General features: G+C 43.4%; 1 protein-coding gene across 3 annotated transcripts; it reads right to left on the minus strand.

Moving 5' to 3' along the window:
* Window positions 1–1,219: 1,219 nt before the first annotated feature.
* Window positions 1,220–16,454, minus strand: si:cabz01007802.1. Of its 3 annotated transcripts, none has more exons than XM_017715275.2 (17): window positions 16,311–16,454; window positions 14,634–14,712; window positions 14,478–14,540; window positions 13,392–13,448; window positions 9,704–9,745; window positions 9,526–9,597; window positions 8,294–8,353; window positions 7,231–7,302; window positions 6,386–6,442; window positions 6,191–6,238; window positions 5,717–5,791; window positions 4,654–4,731; window positions 3,975–4,049; window positions 3,838–3,877; window positions 3,704–3,755; window positions 3,187–3,601; window positions 1,220–2,490 (listed from the first exon to the last, which is right to left on the minus strand). In XM_017715275.2, exons 2-17 carry the CDS (start codon window positions 14,682–14,684, stop codon window positions 1,984–1,986), a joined length of 1,764 nt encoding a protein of 587 aa, XP_017570764.2. In that variant the 5' UTR covers window positions 14,685–14,712; window positions 16,311–16,454; the 3' UTR covers window positions 1,220–1,983. The 3 variants fall into 3 exon arrangements, with proteins under 3 accessions (XP_017570764.2, XP_017570762.2, XP_017570765.2); XM_017715273.2 differs by having other exon boundaries at window positions 16,168–16,454; XM_017715276.2 differs by lacking the exon at window positions 6,386–6,442 and having other exon boundaries at window positions 16,168–16,454.
* Window positions 16,455–16,567: the final 113 nt, after the last annotated feature.

A 16,567-nucleotide genomic window follows, 5' to 3' on the forward strand; every position in this document is an offset into this window, starting at 1 on the left:
CCCTCTAGTGGAGCTAAGCCTCGTTTCTCTGCCCTCCAGTGGAGCTAAGCCTCGTTTCTCTGCCCTCCAGTGGAGCCAAGACTTGTTTCTCTGCCCTCTAATGGAGCTAAGCCTCGTTTCTCTGCCCTCTAGTGGAGCTAAGCCTCGTTTCTCTGCCCTGTAGTGGAGCTAAGCCTCGTTTCTCTGCCCTGTAGTAGAGCTAAGCCTCGTTTCTCTGCCCTCTAGTAGAGCTAAGCCTCGTTTCTCTGCCCTCTAGTAGAGCTAAGCCTTGTTTCTCTGCCCTCTAGTGGAGCCAAGCCTCATTTCTCTGCCCTCTGATGGAGCCAAGCCTCGTTTCTCTGCCCTCTAGTGGAGCCAAGCCTCGTTTCTCTGCCCTCTAGGGGAGCTCTGCTTTACTTCTCTGCCCTCTAGTGGAGCTCTGCCTCATTTCTGTGCCCTATAATGATATATTTACAAGAAATTGTGTTATGATCATCAGTAGATTAACATAACATCTGAATAAGCCGTCACCAACATTTCGTTAGAATGAAAACAATGATTATTCAACAGCCATATTTCATGAAATCACAGTACAGTGCTGTAAAATCTCCATTACCAATAGTCCTAAACCTGAAAGACAGCAGAAACCTGTCACTTTCAAAGTGCTACTGGATGAAATGGAGACAGAATTTAATACCTGAACATTACATTAATGCCATTTCCAGTACAACATTTCAGTATTTATATATGTGCAAACTGCAATATGAAGATTCTTAAATCGTAGTGAAATCTACTCCAGTGAGTTTGGAAGCCATGAATGGTATATATATAGTCAGTGGTTAATCATAAAATCCAAAAGTACCCTAAAGTGAAGATTAGGGATGCCCCCTCTAACCCCTAAAAACTTATCTGACCCACCCATCTCTCTGCAGGACACTGGGGCACCCAATCTCACATCCCTGTGCTGATCTTACTTCCCCCGGTTTCTGGTCACGGTATTCGCAGTGTTATTGGATGAATCATATCATGATTTTATTGCATTTAATATACACCGATCAGGCATAACATTCTGACCACCCCTTTGTTTCTACACTCATCTTATCAGCTCCACTTACTGTATAGCTGGACTCTGTAGTTCTACAGTTACAGACTGTAGTCCATCTGTTTCTCTGATACTCTGTTACCCTGTTCTTCAGTGGTCAGGACCCCCATGGACCCTCACAGAGCAGGTACTGTTTGGGTGCTGGATCATTCTCAGTGGATCATGTTGTGCTGGTCTGAGTGGATCAGACATTGCAGTGCTGCTGGAGTTTGGACTACAGATGGACTACAGACTGTAATGAGTGTAGAAACAAGAAGGTGGTCAGAATGCCTGATTAGTGTGTATATGGTTTCTTCTTTGAATGGTAGACCGTTAACTTGCTTTTTGGCGCACACCTATATGCATAACTGTTTTTTGGGGAAGGCTTTTCAACTATTCCAATTTAAATTATATAGCACTCCAGTGACGAGTCAAAAGACAGACATTTAGCCTTTCTCCAAACTACTGAAAGCCATTAGGAGATGAACTTCAACTTTGTAGCCAACGACTCCCAGTTGCCAGCGTCTTCAATGGACTCAAGGGTCTCATCCTACAAAATAAATACAAACTTTCACAACTTTCAGTCAGTCAGAAGCCAGAATGTGTGCGTCTAGAAGAGATAGAGTCTCTCTCATTAAAATACATTACAATGTGTGAAATACATAATATATACATAAATATAATTATATTATAATGAAATACACCTATGATCCCAAATGTAAGCTCTACCAATGTAAAATCTACCCCAGCATCAACTCGGTAGAAATGTGCGTTAAAATCATGAATCATGCATACAATTGCAGGCTTAATGTCTCAATGTACAGTTCACACTAAAAACACTAGAAGAATTCCTGCGAACCACTGGAACTCATCCTTGTTAGTCAACCCGTTTACCTTCTCTTTTCACCTACAGTCCTCTGTGTTCAATCCTTTGGTTTCTTTGGGTCTACCACAGACCTTCCTTCTTCTTTTTCTTCTTCTTCCTCCTCAGCATCACCATCTTCTTCTTCTTCCTCCTCCTCTTCTTCAGCATCTTCCATAATTGCCTCTAGCTGTTCTTTGATCTTCCTCAGTTCGAGGAGCCCATCCTGCAGCTCCTTGCACACGTCTCGGATCTTGGCTGCAAACTCCGTCTTGGCCCCCTTGCGCAGCTCCATGGAGTCTTTGGCCAGGAAGAAGACATCCAGGGCCAGGAAGAGACCAGACATCACCCCGCTGGCCACAGTGATGGCCTGGGCAGCTTTGGCCGCTCCGCCGGCCGCACCCAGCACCTGCACAGTACTGACCAAACTCTCAGTGTTGATGAGGAGCGCCTTGCCTGCTCGGCCACCCTCCTTCATGACGTGCTTCACGTTCTTGTTCATGGCACGCTTGGAGATGCTGTCCACGTACTGCTCGAAGTTCCACTCCTCCAGGGTCTCCATACCTGCCTGAGAGAAAAAGACAAGACATTTAGTGACATGAAGGAGAGAAAAAAAAGACAACAATGTTGTAGGAGTTATTACGGCTGTTCCTACATACACACTGAATTACATTTACTGCAGTTCTGACTGCAGTGTTTCAATGTTAACAACATCTCAGAAAAAAACTGTGTGTTTCAACTTTTCAGCAAATTCAAACGTGGTGAGTAATGTTTGTTTATTTGAGCTCGGTCTGTTCCTGTCATCAGTCTGGATGGGAAACAGCTAATCAGTCAATTTGGCCTCTTTAAGCTTGTATTTTGTATGCTTTATACATACAATGAACAAAAAAAGACAAGTATTAGATTAGGTGACCCTTATTAGTCCCACAAAAGGGAAATTCCACCTCCGCATTTAACCCATCAGTGCAGTGAAACACCACATACACACTAGTGAATACACACACACTAGGGGGCAGTGAGCATGCTTGCCCAGAACCGCTCCGGACAAGTGTGCTCACTGCTCCCTAGTGTGTGTGTATTCACTAGTGTGTATGTGGTGCTTCACTTCACGGGTGGGTTAAATGCGGAGGTGGAATTTCCCCATTTGTGGGATTAATAAAGTATCACTTCAATCAGAAGGCATTAATCTAAAAACATCACACCTAACAGCAGAATTTAAAAATTAAAGCTGGCCTGTCAAGATATATCAGTCTCGTCATCTCACCTGCAGGAACTGGAGGCATTCTTTAATGTCACTGATCTCCTCCTGGTAGCCCAGGATGATCTGCTCCACTTTTGCTCGGTCAGTCCTCGAGTGCATGGTATCTGTAATGTTGGCAGAGGCCGACGTAATGCCCCCTGCTGTCGCCACGCCAATTCCCACCGCTGTTACGATCAATGACGTTCCAAATGTAAACGGGGCCAGCGCTAATCCCGTGATGGTGGTGATGCTGCCAGCTACACTAGCTACTCCTCCTCCGACACTAGCCGTCACTGTTTTCTTATGGAAACTGTCCGCTGCGTCAGCCAACGCCAGCATCTCCAAGACGCGCTGATGCAACGACGCCTCCCGCTGGTTGAAGAGATGAACGAAGAGACGGGCAGCCATGAAGACGCGGTCAGCGGCGGCTTCTACAGCTCTGTGGAGAAAGAGCAAGAGTATGTTCTGTAAATGTGATATACTCTAAATTCAGCATGGCGCTCAATCTGGACTTCATAATTTAATAGTCTAAATATCTTACTGCTCTGCATCTTCTCCATCAAAGTTTGCAGACTCATTCCATTCGTTCCAACCTTAAGAAGCAAACACCAGTCATTCCTCTGCTCATACAAGTAGCAAATACATACATAAACTAGACTTTCACCTCCACCATACCTTCCACAGCCCCCCACCATTCCAATAAGAAGTCTTCATCCTGGGAATAACACATGATCGAATCGGTCTTTCATTTAAATTTCTAATATTCAAACCTCTCTCTATAACATTACTGTGTAACAGGCAGGCAAACCTACATCATCAGCCTGCTGAGGACTGCCTTCACTGGGTACTGACGGTTCTGCCGCAGTGGGAATCTCAACAGAGTCTTTCTGTCAAAAGATAAAGACCCACCAAGTTCAGAATAACTCCTTACACTCCAAGGGACATTATGCAAGTCCACACTTCAATACATCACTCATAGCTTGCAGTACTGACTGAGTACCTCACTGCAGTTAGTGAAGAATAGGCCTTAATATTAATAACTGAAAAGCAAGTCTAAAGGTGAAGTGGTAAGTGCTCTAAAGGCCAGAAAATCAAGTCTTTCAGTGAGGATTCCTAATTTCCTAAAGTGAAAAGCAAAGCCTCGTGAACTACATAACACCTTCCCAGCTCCAGAAACCAGAAATGTGCTTGAATAAACATCTATAATAATGTATCAACAGATGCGAAACCTCAGCAAACCAGCAGGGGGTGGTGTCTAGATGCAGATCATTTCAGTTTTCAGGAAGAACCAACTCTCCGTCATTGATGAAGGTCACTTTTGGTGAAACCTGGAGCCATATTATGAAATACTGGTAGATAAAGGACTTCAGGCTCTAAAAGCACCTCTGAGGTCACGTTCCGAGGTAGCATTGTCCCACTCGCTTAGATGTGGTGTCAAAACCTCTCTCATGCAATAGGTTATGAAACAAGCCTAAATTAAGCTGACACTACCTTGAAATGGTTCCACTCAAAGCCAAGCACCTTGGGAGAACTGGGTTCGGTGGGTGTAGCAGATCCTAGCCCACCTTCCTAAACATAAAATATGAGAAGGAGAAGGATTTATGTAACGAATATGAAGCTTTCATCCAACTATTTCAGGATCGTCGCTGATGATGTGGCCAGAAGCATTAGTGGATGGGCTTAAGAAGATACTACTACTGATAACAGGGCTCTATGTAAAGTTTTAAGCATGTAGCACCGGTGCTATAAAATCTGCAAGTACTGTAGCACAAATAACTGACAATAATTTGTGCCACAATAAAATAGTTTTTAGCACAAACTGTGCGTGTGTGCGTGTGTGTGTGGAACACACCGTGTCGTTTACAACAGTATTCGGGAACTCCCTTCGGGAACTAAGAAGACCAACTGCTGTAAAGAGTTCTCATACTTGTACGATAGAGGATTTCAGCTGCTCAACAGTTCCGGGTCTCTATGACATATTTTCCACCTAAAACTTCAAACTTAAAACTAAAACAGAGATTTCTCAAGATTCTCTGAACCTTTTAACATATTATGTACCATAGATGATGAAATCCCCAGGTTCGTTGCAGTTTTAAGCTGAGTGTGTAGCCGAGTATGCTCTTTTTATACCCCATCTTGTTACTGATCTTTTACCAATTAACTACCACGTCTTTTCCTGAAACAAAACACACGACAAAGGAGACTCTGAACTCAAGCATCTACAGAAATTGGTCTCTCCTACTGCACACAGGATGGTGCTAAAAAAGAGGGGACGCAAAACAGTGGTAAACACACCCCTGTGCTAACTGTTTTAGTACGTGTTACAAATTCAAAACAGGCAAACATTTAAAAAAAAAAAAAGGGGGGGGGTCATTTCTCAGTTTCAATATCTGACATGTTGAGTCTTTGAATCGTTTAAAATTAAAATAGGGTTTATATTATTTGCATATTATTGCATTTTGTTTTTAAAATGTCCATTTCATGAAACATACAATTCATTAAAATTCCCACTAGGAGGAGCCATCAAGCACCTGCATGCACAAAACACACATACCTCAGTTGTTGCTAAATCCTTGTTTTTCTGGGTTGAAGGTAACATGGCCTCTGATTCAGACTCCGCCAATGCCTCCTTCAATGACAAACGACTCTTTAGACTGTTTACTTAACCTCGATTAAGTTCTCTCAGTCGAGAACTAGCAAAAAAACAGAGAATCATAGAACCAAAAAAGCAAGGACGATGCTTTAGAACAGGGCATTTTTCACTTTCATGTCACTGATATCCACATAAATAAACCAACAAAGGAGCAGATGAAACAGTGCGCACAGGCTTAAACAGGAGGCAACAACAGAGCATCTTAAGAGAATACAGCTGGCGTAGAAAGGGGATAAGCAAAGGACCAAGCAAAGAATCACAGCTAGGACATTTTCAAGAATAAGAACAAGAAAAAAAAAAAAAAAAAAAACATGCACCCTTGTAGAACCTATATAGACGAAAGAGGCTGCCTGCTTTTTCAGAAACTGGCCTTACCTTCTCGTTCCCGTCTGCGTCTTGGGTGGGATCGTCATTGCTTGGGTTCTAGAGATGGAAAGGGCAAGACTGAGACGGAGGGCCTGGTGCTGAAACAGACAGATCTTTACTGCTGAGCACGGGGAACGGACTGACAAGTGGATTGTGCTGATGTCACTGAGAGTGTAAATGTGTGAGTGTGTGTGTTTGCTGTACCTGTGAAGACCTGAACGGGTTTACTTTCTGGATCAATCCCATAACCAGGCCAGGGTTCTCCGAGAAAGCAGAGCGACAGAAAACTAAACGCGTTAACAGCTGACTCCAACAACTCTTACGACTGGACAGATTCTAGAGACATTTAGACCAGGTATACAGTAGTGTGCAAAAGATAGAGACCGTTCTTTATTTCATTTAAGTTCCTTTTTCAGACCCACAGCGCTGAGTGGTCTTCTCACAGTGGAAGGATGGACAGAAACACCTGTGGATGCTTTCAGATCTGAAGCAGCTTGATCTTCTCCTCTCTCTCTCCGAGATGAGAGCTTTAAGTGCTGCTTATCTGATGGGGACAGTGTGGGTGAACTACCAGGTCTCGTTGGTCCTGTATTTTCACTTTACCCTCACGCATAATCCTAAATGTAATCTTCTCAGAAGTACCTCCTTTAGCCATTTCAGATACTCAAGAGAAAGGTGTGTTTAGGTAGTTGTTTGTGTAAATGCTGGTGTCTATTCGGAAGGAAACAATGTCAGTGAGATCTTGGGGAAGCTGGGAGGCTGCTGAAACTGGTTGCTTTTAGGTTTGGAAGGAGGAGGAGGAGTTAAAGTAGCAGCAGAGTGCGCAAAAGTAAAGCGACAATGAAGACTGACATATTTCATATTCTACTTTTGTTGCATGTATGTTTCTTGCTTTTTTTTATAAAAAAAATAAATCAGTTGAACTTAATGGCCAGGTTGACTGAACATTAGATAAGTGAAAGGGTGGTCTCTGACTTTTGCACATTATTGTGCATTAAATACTGCATATTATTTAAAAAGGACTTTTCGACATCAGCTCAGAAACTCACCTGTCCACCTCCAGTGGCTTTATCCTGACCACTGTTTCCAGCTGCAGAAGTCTGACTGCTTGATTCAGATCTCTGGGATGTGAGACACAGACACCATTAAAGCTACATCTCTTGACTCTTGTATTTTGCAGTGTGATTATATGATATTTTATCAACCAAGAACAGCCATAATTCACTTTTACGTATCATTTTCCAACCTCTCTTTATCCCTTAGAGCTAAACAGCCTGTTTTTGTTTCTGTGCCTTAAGACTGATATGTAAATGAGCTCTGTCTCTGCTCTGAACGGCCCTCTTATTGTGCCTCATTTGAAAAGCAGTTTGGGCTGAAACCCTCTGTATAACCTCAGTGAGAAAAGGCAGAGCTAAACTGGTCTAACCTGAACAGATATACACCAAACAGGCATAGCATTATGACCACCCTCTTGTATCTACGCTCATTATCCACTTTATCAGCTCCTGGTCCTGTGGGCTGCGTCCTGTGACCACTAATAAAGGACTAGAGGATGACCCACACAAACTGCAGCAGCAGATGAGCTGTCGTCTCTGACTTTACATCTACAAGGTGGACCGAGAAGGTAGGAGTGTCTAATAGAGTGGACAGTGAGTGGACACAGTGTTTAAAACTCCAGCAGCACTGCTGTCTGATCTACTCATACCAGCACAACACACACTAACACACCACCACCACGTCAGTGTTACTGCCGTGCTGAGAATGACCCACCACCCAAATAGTACCTGCTCTGTGAGGGTCCATGGAGGTCCTGACCACTGAAGAACAGGGTAACAGAGTATCAGAGAAACAGATGGACTACAGTCTGTAACTGTAGAACTACAGAGTGCAGCTATACAGTAAGTGGAGCTGAGAAACTGGACAATGAGCGTAGAAACGAGGGGGTGGTCAGAATGTTACGCCTGACCGGTGTATATTATTTAACCAAGGGCACCCAAACTTTCACAAACAACTGCTTGATGAATAAAACGAATAAAGGATTCTATCAGTCCAAACTAAAGTCCAGCATTTAACTGGACACTACTGAGTGGCCGCATTTGTGTGTTTCAGTACCTGTGAAGGTGACCTGAATGGGTTGACCATCTGAATGAATCCACTTATCATGCCAGTGTTCTGAAATCACATATTTCACAAATTAATCAGCCAAATTGATGTTTTCATGACTTCATGACTGTTGGGCAATCGTCGGCTGGAGGTTAGGGAACCAGCCTTGTGACCGGAAGATCCCCTGAGCTGACAGCACGTGACTGAAGTGCCTTTGAGTAGGACACCTAACCCCCAACTGCTCCCCAGGCGCCATGGATAGGGCTACCCACTGCTCTGGGCAAGTGTGCTCACTGCCCCCTATACTCTCAGAAAAAATAGTATGACACTGTCACTGGTGCAGTACTCCTCTCGTCACTGTGGTGGTACCCTCAATGGTACATCCCAGTACCTTTAGTCAAGGAACATAATTGTACCATAATCCACTGAAATGATATTTTTTCAAGCTGGACTGACTCCGTCTCACACTCCGTCTCGCCTCCAACCTTTTATTTTACTGTTCTGTTTTAAAACATTCGGTTAAGGTACAAATATCTACTTTTCCACTAGGAAAAAACCTTAAAACCGCTGTTGCACCTTTGAGGGTACACTTACATTGTTTGTACCTTGATGAATGAATCATGTACCTGCATGGTACGTTTATTTCTAACAGCGTAGTGTGTGCATTCAGTAGTGTGTATGTGGCGTGACCAGAAGGTCGCCGGTTTGATCCCCTCAGTCGACAGTCCATGGCTGAAGTGCCCTTGAGCAAGGCACCTAACCCCCAACTGCTCCCGAGCACCATGGACAGGGATGACAGGCATGTGTGCACTGCCCCCTAGTGTGCATGTACAGTATGTGGGTGTTTCACTGCGGAGGTCTAATTCCAAAGTGACTAAAATGGAGTCACTCAGAGATGTTCCTGTGGAGATCCCTGAGATCCCTGAACTCCAGCAGTACAGTCAGTTGCAGTCTGAGACAACATTACTGTTATTGAAGGAGTGAACATTAGACAGATACACTATATGGACAAAAGTATTGGGACACACTTCTTAATCACTGAATTCAGGTATTCCATTCAGTCCCATTACTACAGGTGTATAAAATCAGGCAGCTAGTCATGCAGTCTGTTTCACCTTCACGGTGTCTGACGATCCAGAACCATTCCAGAGATTCTAACACGTCATGTGATAAAACGACAGTGCTGAAGTGCAACCGGCGTCATCATGAACAAAAGTCACTGAAACGGAAGCAAATCTCACCTGATTCGGGTCCATGACTTTGGCCTCTTTACTCTCGCCAGAGGCTGAAGATCTACTCACTGATAAGGAGCTCTGATGGAGGAGAGAGTTCAAACCCTTTTAGTATCACATACTGCACAGTCAACAGCCTCAGATTTATCTTTACATAGAAACATGCAGAACGATGCACCACAGATACCTCCTCTACAGCGCGCTGTCTGGACGTCTCGTCTTTCCGTCCCTGTCAAGATAAATAAAGGCGCTGTAAATTTAAGCTCTGTAAAAATGTTCCAAGTTCCTCATTAAATTAGAGGGTTTTTTATTTCATTCCAAAGCATAAATAAAAAGCCAAAACGTAAATAAGTAAATAAATGTTTCTCATTAGTGTTGGAGTTTTTTTTCTTTACATTTTGTTCAAAAGCATAAATAAAAACCTAAAAAAAAAAAAAAAAAAAAAAAAAATCTGTTTTTTGATTTCGATTTTCAGCCTAGGTCCTGAATTTTGGTTTCATTTTCAGCCAGGAATTTTCATTTCCGTGCATCACCAGCATTTGGAGGGGAAGAAGATTGGGTGCTCTATGTAACAGGAAGCCCAAGTCTTAACTCAATCAAGCTGCATTGGGAGGTTTAACAGAGGCGTCCAGGCAGCTCTGCAAACACTCTGGGACATCTTGTTAGCGGCATCTTACAGGAACGTCAGGGAAAAAAAACGGACTGTTAGCTGGCATATGCAGCGGTTACATTTACGGCATTTGGCTGACGCTCTTATCCAGAGCGACTTGCAATTTGAGCATTGTTTTTATACAGGTAGGCGAAGGTGGTGTTAGGAGTCTTGCCCAAGGACTCTTATTGGTATAGTGTAGCGGGCTTTACCAGGCAGGGATTGAACCCCAGTCTACAGTGTAGAAAGCAGAGGTGTTACCCACTACACTAACCAACCACTAACTGTAACCGTCCCAGTTACAGCTGTAAAGTGAGTTTTTTGGATAACAAGTTTCCTTTCCCCCTTTTTTTCCAGACTTTGTTTTCATAGAGGCCCATTTTCGTGTGTTTTTGTGATAAAAAAAAATAACTTATAATTTAATGGTAACCGAATTACCAACGTAGAGGTAATTCCCGACCATTTACCAACCTGGCTGTCCCTGTTATTTGTAAACGAGCTCTGTTCCGATTGGCTGCTCTGTATTGCGCCTCACCCGAAAAGTAGTTCAAGCTGAAACACTCCTCATAACTTCACCACACACTGAATATGTGAAACTTGTATATGCATTAGTTTTTGTGAAGTCACAAAAAACAAGAAACTGTTTACATCAAATTAAAGCTATGTTAGCTATTATTCCACACCACTATGGAAAGGTGCTCATTAAGGAACATTAAAGAGTTCTTCATTCACAGAAATATACAGTTTATGCAAATGCACTATATTTCCAAAAGTATTCAGTCACCCATCTAAATCAATGAATTCAGGTGTTCCTGTCACTTCCGTGACCACAGGTGTGTACAGCCGAGCCCCTAGGCCTGCAGACTGCTTCTACAGACATTAGTGAAAGAATGGGTCGCTCTCAGGAGCTCAGTGAATTCCAGCGTGGTGCTGTGATCGGACGCCACCTGTGCAGCAAGTCCAGTCGTGAAATTTCCTCACTACTAAATATTCCACACTCAACTGTCAGTGGGATTATAACAAACAGGGAGTGATAAGAGTCAATCACTACAGACCTCCAAACTTCATGTGGCCTTCAGATCAGCTCAAGAACAGCGTAGAGAGCTTCATGGAATGGGTTTCCATGGCCGAGCAGCTGCATCCAAGCCTTACATCACCAATGCAAAGCGTGGAATGCAGTGGTGTAAAGCGCCGCCACTGGACTCTAGAGCAACCTCTCCAGGTTGTATTCTGACTTCCACTTGATGACCACTGGGATAGGTTCCAGCACCCCGCTGCGACCCTGAGGGAGAAGCGGCTTAGAAAATGTGTGTATGTGTGCATTTTTCAGGAGTTGGGCTTGGCCCCTTAGTTCCAGTGAAAGGAGCTCTTAATGCTTCAGCACCAAGAGATTTTGGACAATTTCACGCTCCCAACTTTGTGGGAACAGTTTGGGGACGGCCCCTTCCTGTTCCAACATGCCTGCGCACCAGTGCACAAAGCAGGTCCATAAAGACGTGGATGAGCCAGTTTGGTATGGAAGAACTTGACTGGCCTGCACAGAGTCCTGACCTCAACCCCATAGAACACCTCTGGGATGAATTAGAGCGGAGACTGTGAGCCAGGCCTTCTCGTCCAACATCAGTGTCTGACCTCACAAATGTGCTTCTGGAAGAATGGTCAAAAATTTCCATAAACACTCTTAACCCTTATGGAAAGCCTTCCCAGAAGAGTTGAAGCTGTTATAGCTGCAAAGGGTGGGCCGACATCATATTAAACCCTATGGATTAAGAATGGGATGCCACTCAAGTTCATATGCGTGTGAAAGTGATAAACTGTGGTGAGTTGTTTGGTATATTAATCAATCCAGAACTGCTCTACATCTACAGAAAAGCTACGCTATTTTAATACAAATAGACAAAAGTATGGACAAATTTCACTCTCCAAGATTCCAATAGATAGCATTATGCACTACCTAAGCTAATTTAAGATTAACAATTTGATGCAGTTTGAGGTAAATCTGATTTCTGGCCAGACCACCACTTTAAAGAACGTATCGAAAGAGGAAAGAGATCAGGGTCTAGACTATTGAAAGTCTATTTAATAGCAACACCTGCTGTATTTTCAGGTGTAAGAAACCATCAATACACATCTATATATGTTGCTAGTACAGGGGTCGTTAACATGCGGCTCTTCTACTGACCTGTTGTGGCTCCACAGCTGAATTAGATCAGTAGCCAATAATAAAATAATCCTCATTTTCAGTAAAAGCTCTGCTGATCCTTCAACACAGTTTAACAGTAAATGGTCTTAAACGCTGGAGTTAATGTAGAACTGCTGATTCACCCTTTAACCCTGAAGATCAGTGCAGACGGCTGGTCACCATAGCAACACAGACAACAGCCTCGCCCAGCTAGTAGCTACGAAACGGCAAAGAGAGAGATTTAAGATGGACATCGATGATTTAGAGATGAATGAACTTATTTGTATTTATAATCACTCCAGCTGGTTTCCTGAGGCGTTTAATCCATAACTGGAAACCATCAAACACTAAAAAGCTGCGAAGCCGAAGTTGCTTCTCATTCACCAGCTTCTTGTTCGAATTTTCCCGTTCCACCTTAAATGGTGCAGCAATTACCTTCTCATTCTTTTAAGGAGGAATGAAAAATTACAACAAGAAGCTGGCAAATGAGAAGCGACTTCAGCCTCATAAAAAGACAAACAAAGAGACGTTTTACAAGAAACTGTTCTACTGATTTGTGGAAAGGTTTCCTGCTAGAGATGTGAGAAAAGCAGCTATAGCTGAGCTAACGCTTAAAGCAAGTGGCTTGAATTTTGTTGAAAGAACAAATGGCTCTTCTTAACATTTGGGTTGCAACCCCTGAGCTAGACTGAACTATGCATCATGTGAATCAGTAAAAGTTCAGGGTTTAAAAGAATCTATTTGATATTCCCTGCATCTCTACTGTACCCACCTTGCACCACCTGCAATATACTGTAATAAAATATGAGAAATCTTAGACTGTATTAGGGTTAAACTATGTGTTATTCTTGTCCTGAAATTTCAGTGTCTGCTCCAACACCTGTCTGCTCTAAAACCTGAATGGCTTGGTTGGTGGGCAGCAAGGAAAACATTCAAATGTGCAACGCAAGGGTGCTGCAGCACAAAGCCTGAGAAACACCGCTGCAGGACATCAGGAACTGGCACTGTATGTGCTACAGGTGTAGGTGCGTAGGGCGTAGCTACCTGAGGGGAAGATCTGAACGGATTCACCTTTTCCAGCACACCCATCATCCCTGACGTCTGTAGATAAATCAAAAGAACAGTGTAAACAAGTACATATACAAGACAAACATATCATACATGGCATACAGGACCGAGCAAATACCAGAGACCACCCTTCATTTGCTTCACTTCCAGTCAGGAAAAACACAGAAAACACTTGTTTGACAGGAAATTACACAGAAACCTCAATAACTAAACATATAAAATCTTTCATGATTTCACATGTCCACAACTTGCCTTTATTAAACCTTCCATACTTCTCAGGAGTCTCAGCTCCTCAAAGAATCTGCAGACACTCCTCCAAAGCTCATTCTTAGAAGCTGGTTGATGATTTTCTGAGGTAATCAAACCCATTCAGTGGTGTTGAGGTCTGGACTCTGGGGCGGTCGGTCCATCGTTCAGCTTCTTTGCTTGATGTGTCCGTCTCCTTTTCTCAGTGAGGTTCTTCTTGATCAGCTACACGTCCTTTCAGACCCACAGCGCTGAGTGGTCTTCTCACAGTGGAAGGATGGACAGAAACACCTGTGGATGCTTTCAGATCTGAAGCAGGTTGATCTTCTCTTCTCTCTCAGAGATCAAAGCTTTTGGGGTCTACCAGGTCTACCAGGTCTCCCAGGTGGTTGTTAGGAGGCACATTTTCCAGCTCATTTTCTTTCCTTTGACTGTCTTCTTCTTTATCTTATATCTCATACTTATCTCCTCAAAATGAACAACGTGCAGGTTAAACAATGAAACAATGAAGGGTAGTCTCTGATTTTGTACTGTAGGCCAAATGCACTAGTTCGGATCGGATAAATCAGACGCATAGTGTCACGATCATCTCAAACGTAGTGACAGTAATCCAATTTCTTTACACCACGCTGGCTACAGTACGCTGTGTGAACGTTTCATACAGTTGGGTCAACAAAAAAAAAAGCACAGCATTAATTGAATGTGCATTAAATTAAAAGTGCATTTTCCTATTAAGGTATCAGTTTGGAGATCCAAGGTTTTGTTATGACCAAGAACATTCTGTGGAATTAAAAAGGAAAAGAGAAAAGGACAGACCTGTGCTTTGGGGTCTATTGGTGTCTCTTTGGAGGGGATGGAGCTGATGGATTTACTCAGTTTCTGTTTCCAAAAGAAGAAAGAAATAGCATGTAATACACTAACATTGCTTAAATATATGTAGTATACAAAAAAAAAAAAAAGACAAATATTTACCTGCTGGGTGGGCCCTGGCGGGACCGCAGGTGCCTTTTCGCTTCGAAACATGTGTGATCTGACCTACAGAGGTTAATACCTAACACACACAAAGCCAACAGTGTTATGACTATGCTTTGATCAAGTGCTGATCATGTGCCCAAATCACACATTTTCTCTGGAAGCCTAAGGAAAGCTTGCTTACTCGAAGGAAGCCATTCAAATAAGAGCAAACAGTCAGGGGCTGGAGGTTAGGGATCTGGCCCTGTGACTGGAAGGTCGCCGGTTCAATCCCCAGGGCCGACAGCACATGACTGAGGTGTCCTTGAGCAAGACACCTAACCCCCAACTGCTCCCCAGGCGCTGTGGATTGGGCTGCCCACCACTCCGGGCAAGTGTGCTCACTGGCCCCCAGTGTGTGTGTCTATTCATTTGTGGGATTAATAAAGTATCACTTAACTTAATAAAGACTCGTTTGGTGGGAATCACATGAACAAGGACAGGAATTTGGTGGTTTTTAAATAATTGCGCAATGTTAGAGGGAGTTTTTCGAGAGTGGGCTTTCAACCCTAAAACTGGCATTTCATATGTGGTCATGTTTCTCCGTACTAACAGCATTTCTCAGCCTCAGTGAAGTGACGGAGTTCCCGACTGGGCATTGTTTTTCAACCCTTAATGTTCTTCGACTACAATAACCGGCATGCCTTAGGCCAATAAGTAATTTAATCACTGGAAACACTAGCGTAGGTACATGACAGTGTACATATTGCAAATTTCTCTTCATCTTTTTTTTAAATCTTTGAAGTGTTTATTCTTTTACATAAACGGTTGCAACTGCAAATTCCCTCTGGGATCAATAAAGGATTCCGCTTCTGATTCTGATGACAGACGTGACCTCCGGCCTTCCTTCTGCACCGGCCAGCGCTCCCTCAAGAAAAGGAACCCCAAGGGTTCCTCCCACCTTCAAGGTACATCATCAGAAGGGGGTTTTTCTAGCATTTAAAGTGGGAAAACCTCATTCTGGGGACTGTTTGCGCTGCTGCAAGAGGAGGTTCAACATGTTTACAACAGAAGTATTCATAGCTATTGTTTTTTCACTTTGGCCAGTGTCCCTTTAAGATGTGATTAATGCCATTTTGGTTCATTTCACATGTAAATATGTAACTTTACAGCACAAAATATGACACTAAAAGGCACCGGGGGACGTTTTGCTCCATACAGCCCCTTCATAACTAATAATTCTAAGCCTAACCCCTCAGGCGGAGGTGAAACTGATTTACCTCAGACTCGTTTGGCGGGAATCGCATGCATTAATAACGACTGCAGGGATGAATATGAGGTGTAGCGGTCAAATAACACTGAGGGACGTTTTCGACACATGCTGTCCACTTTAAAGAGACTAATAAAACAATATGACAGCCTAGTCGAAGAACTGGACACTGCTGGACGCCACAAATATCACCAGTCGTTTCAGTTTTTACTTTATATCATGTTCTTTTTACTTTTAACTCCTAAAACGAGTTCTATTTTTCAGAAAGTCAGCTCTATAACTCACTCCTGCTCCGGTGCTCAGCTGTGAAACGGGTCCCTTTGAGTTTTAGGCGTGTTGTTGCTTTTGTGACCAGAAGTTCGTCCAGAAAACTCTCTCTCTCTCTCTCTCTCTCTCTCTCTGCAGTTCGTCACGACGCCTAAACGCACCCAGAGTCGTGCTCTCAGAGCTCAGGCCGCCGCTGCCGCTGTGAAATGTGAAGGAGAAACCCGTGACCTTCCCCGTTTGCGAGGCAGAAAGCAGCTGAAAGTGAAGTGTTTTGGTCTTCCTCTTTCTTTTCGGCGTGTTGGGAAATGTTGTGGGTGTGGAGACCACGTCACTTCTGCTCCTCAGGCATGGACCATTGAGGACTTGTGTGGACAGTAAATAAGAGCCATGGCCAGTTTTCCCCCTGTTTTGCGGCCTT

The sequence above is a fragment of the Pygocentrus nattereri genome, chromosome 22 (genome assembly GCF_015220715.1).
Source record: "Pygocentrus nattereri isolate fPygNat1 chromosome 22, fPygNat1.pri, whole genome shotgun sequence".
NCBI classification, from domain to species: Eukaryota; Metazoa; Chordata; class Actinopteri; order Characiformes; family Serrasalmidae; genus Pygocentrus; species Pygocentrus nattereri.

Bases quoted from the DNA above. Each gene is read 5' to 3' on its own strand.
- si:cabz01007802.1 (XM_017715275.2), bottom strand. From the start codon at position 14,684: ATGTTTCGAAGCGAAAAGGCACCTGCGGTCCCGCCAGGGCCCACCCAG. The intron at 6,443-7,230 runs GTGAGTTTCTGA...GCTTTCTCGGAG, and splicing joins AAGCCACTGGAGGTGGACAG to AACCCTGGCCTGGTTATGGG. The intron at 2,491-3,186 runs GTGAGATGACGA...TTTTTCTCTCAG, and splicing joins AATGCCTCCAGTTCCTGCAG to GCAGGTATGGAGACCCTGGA.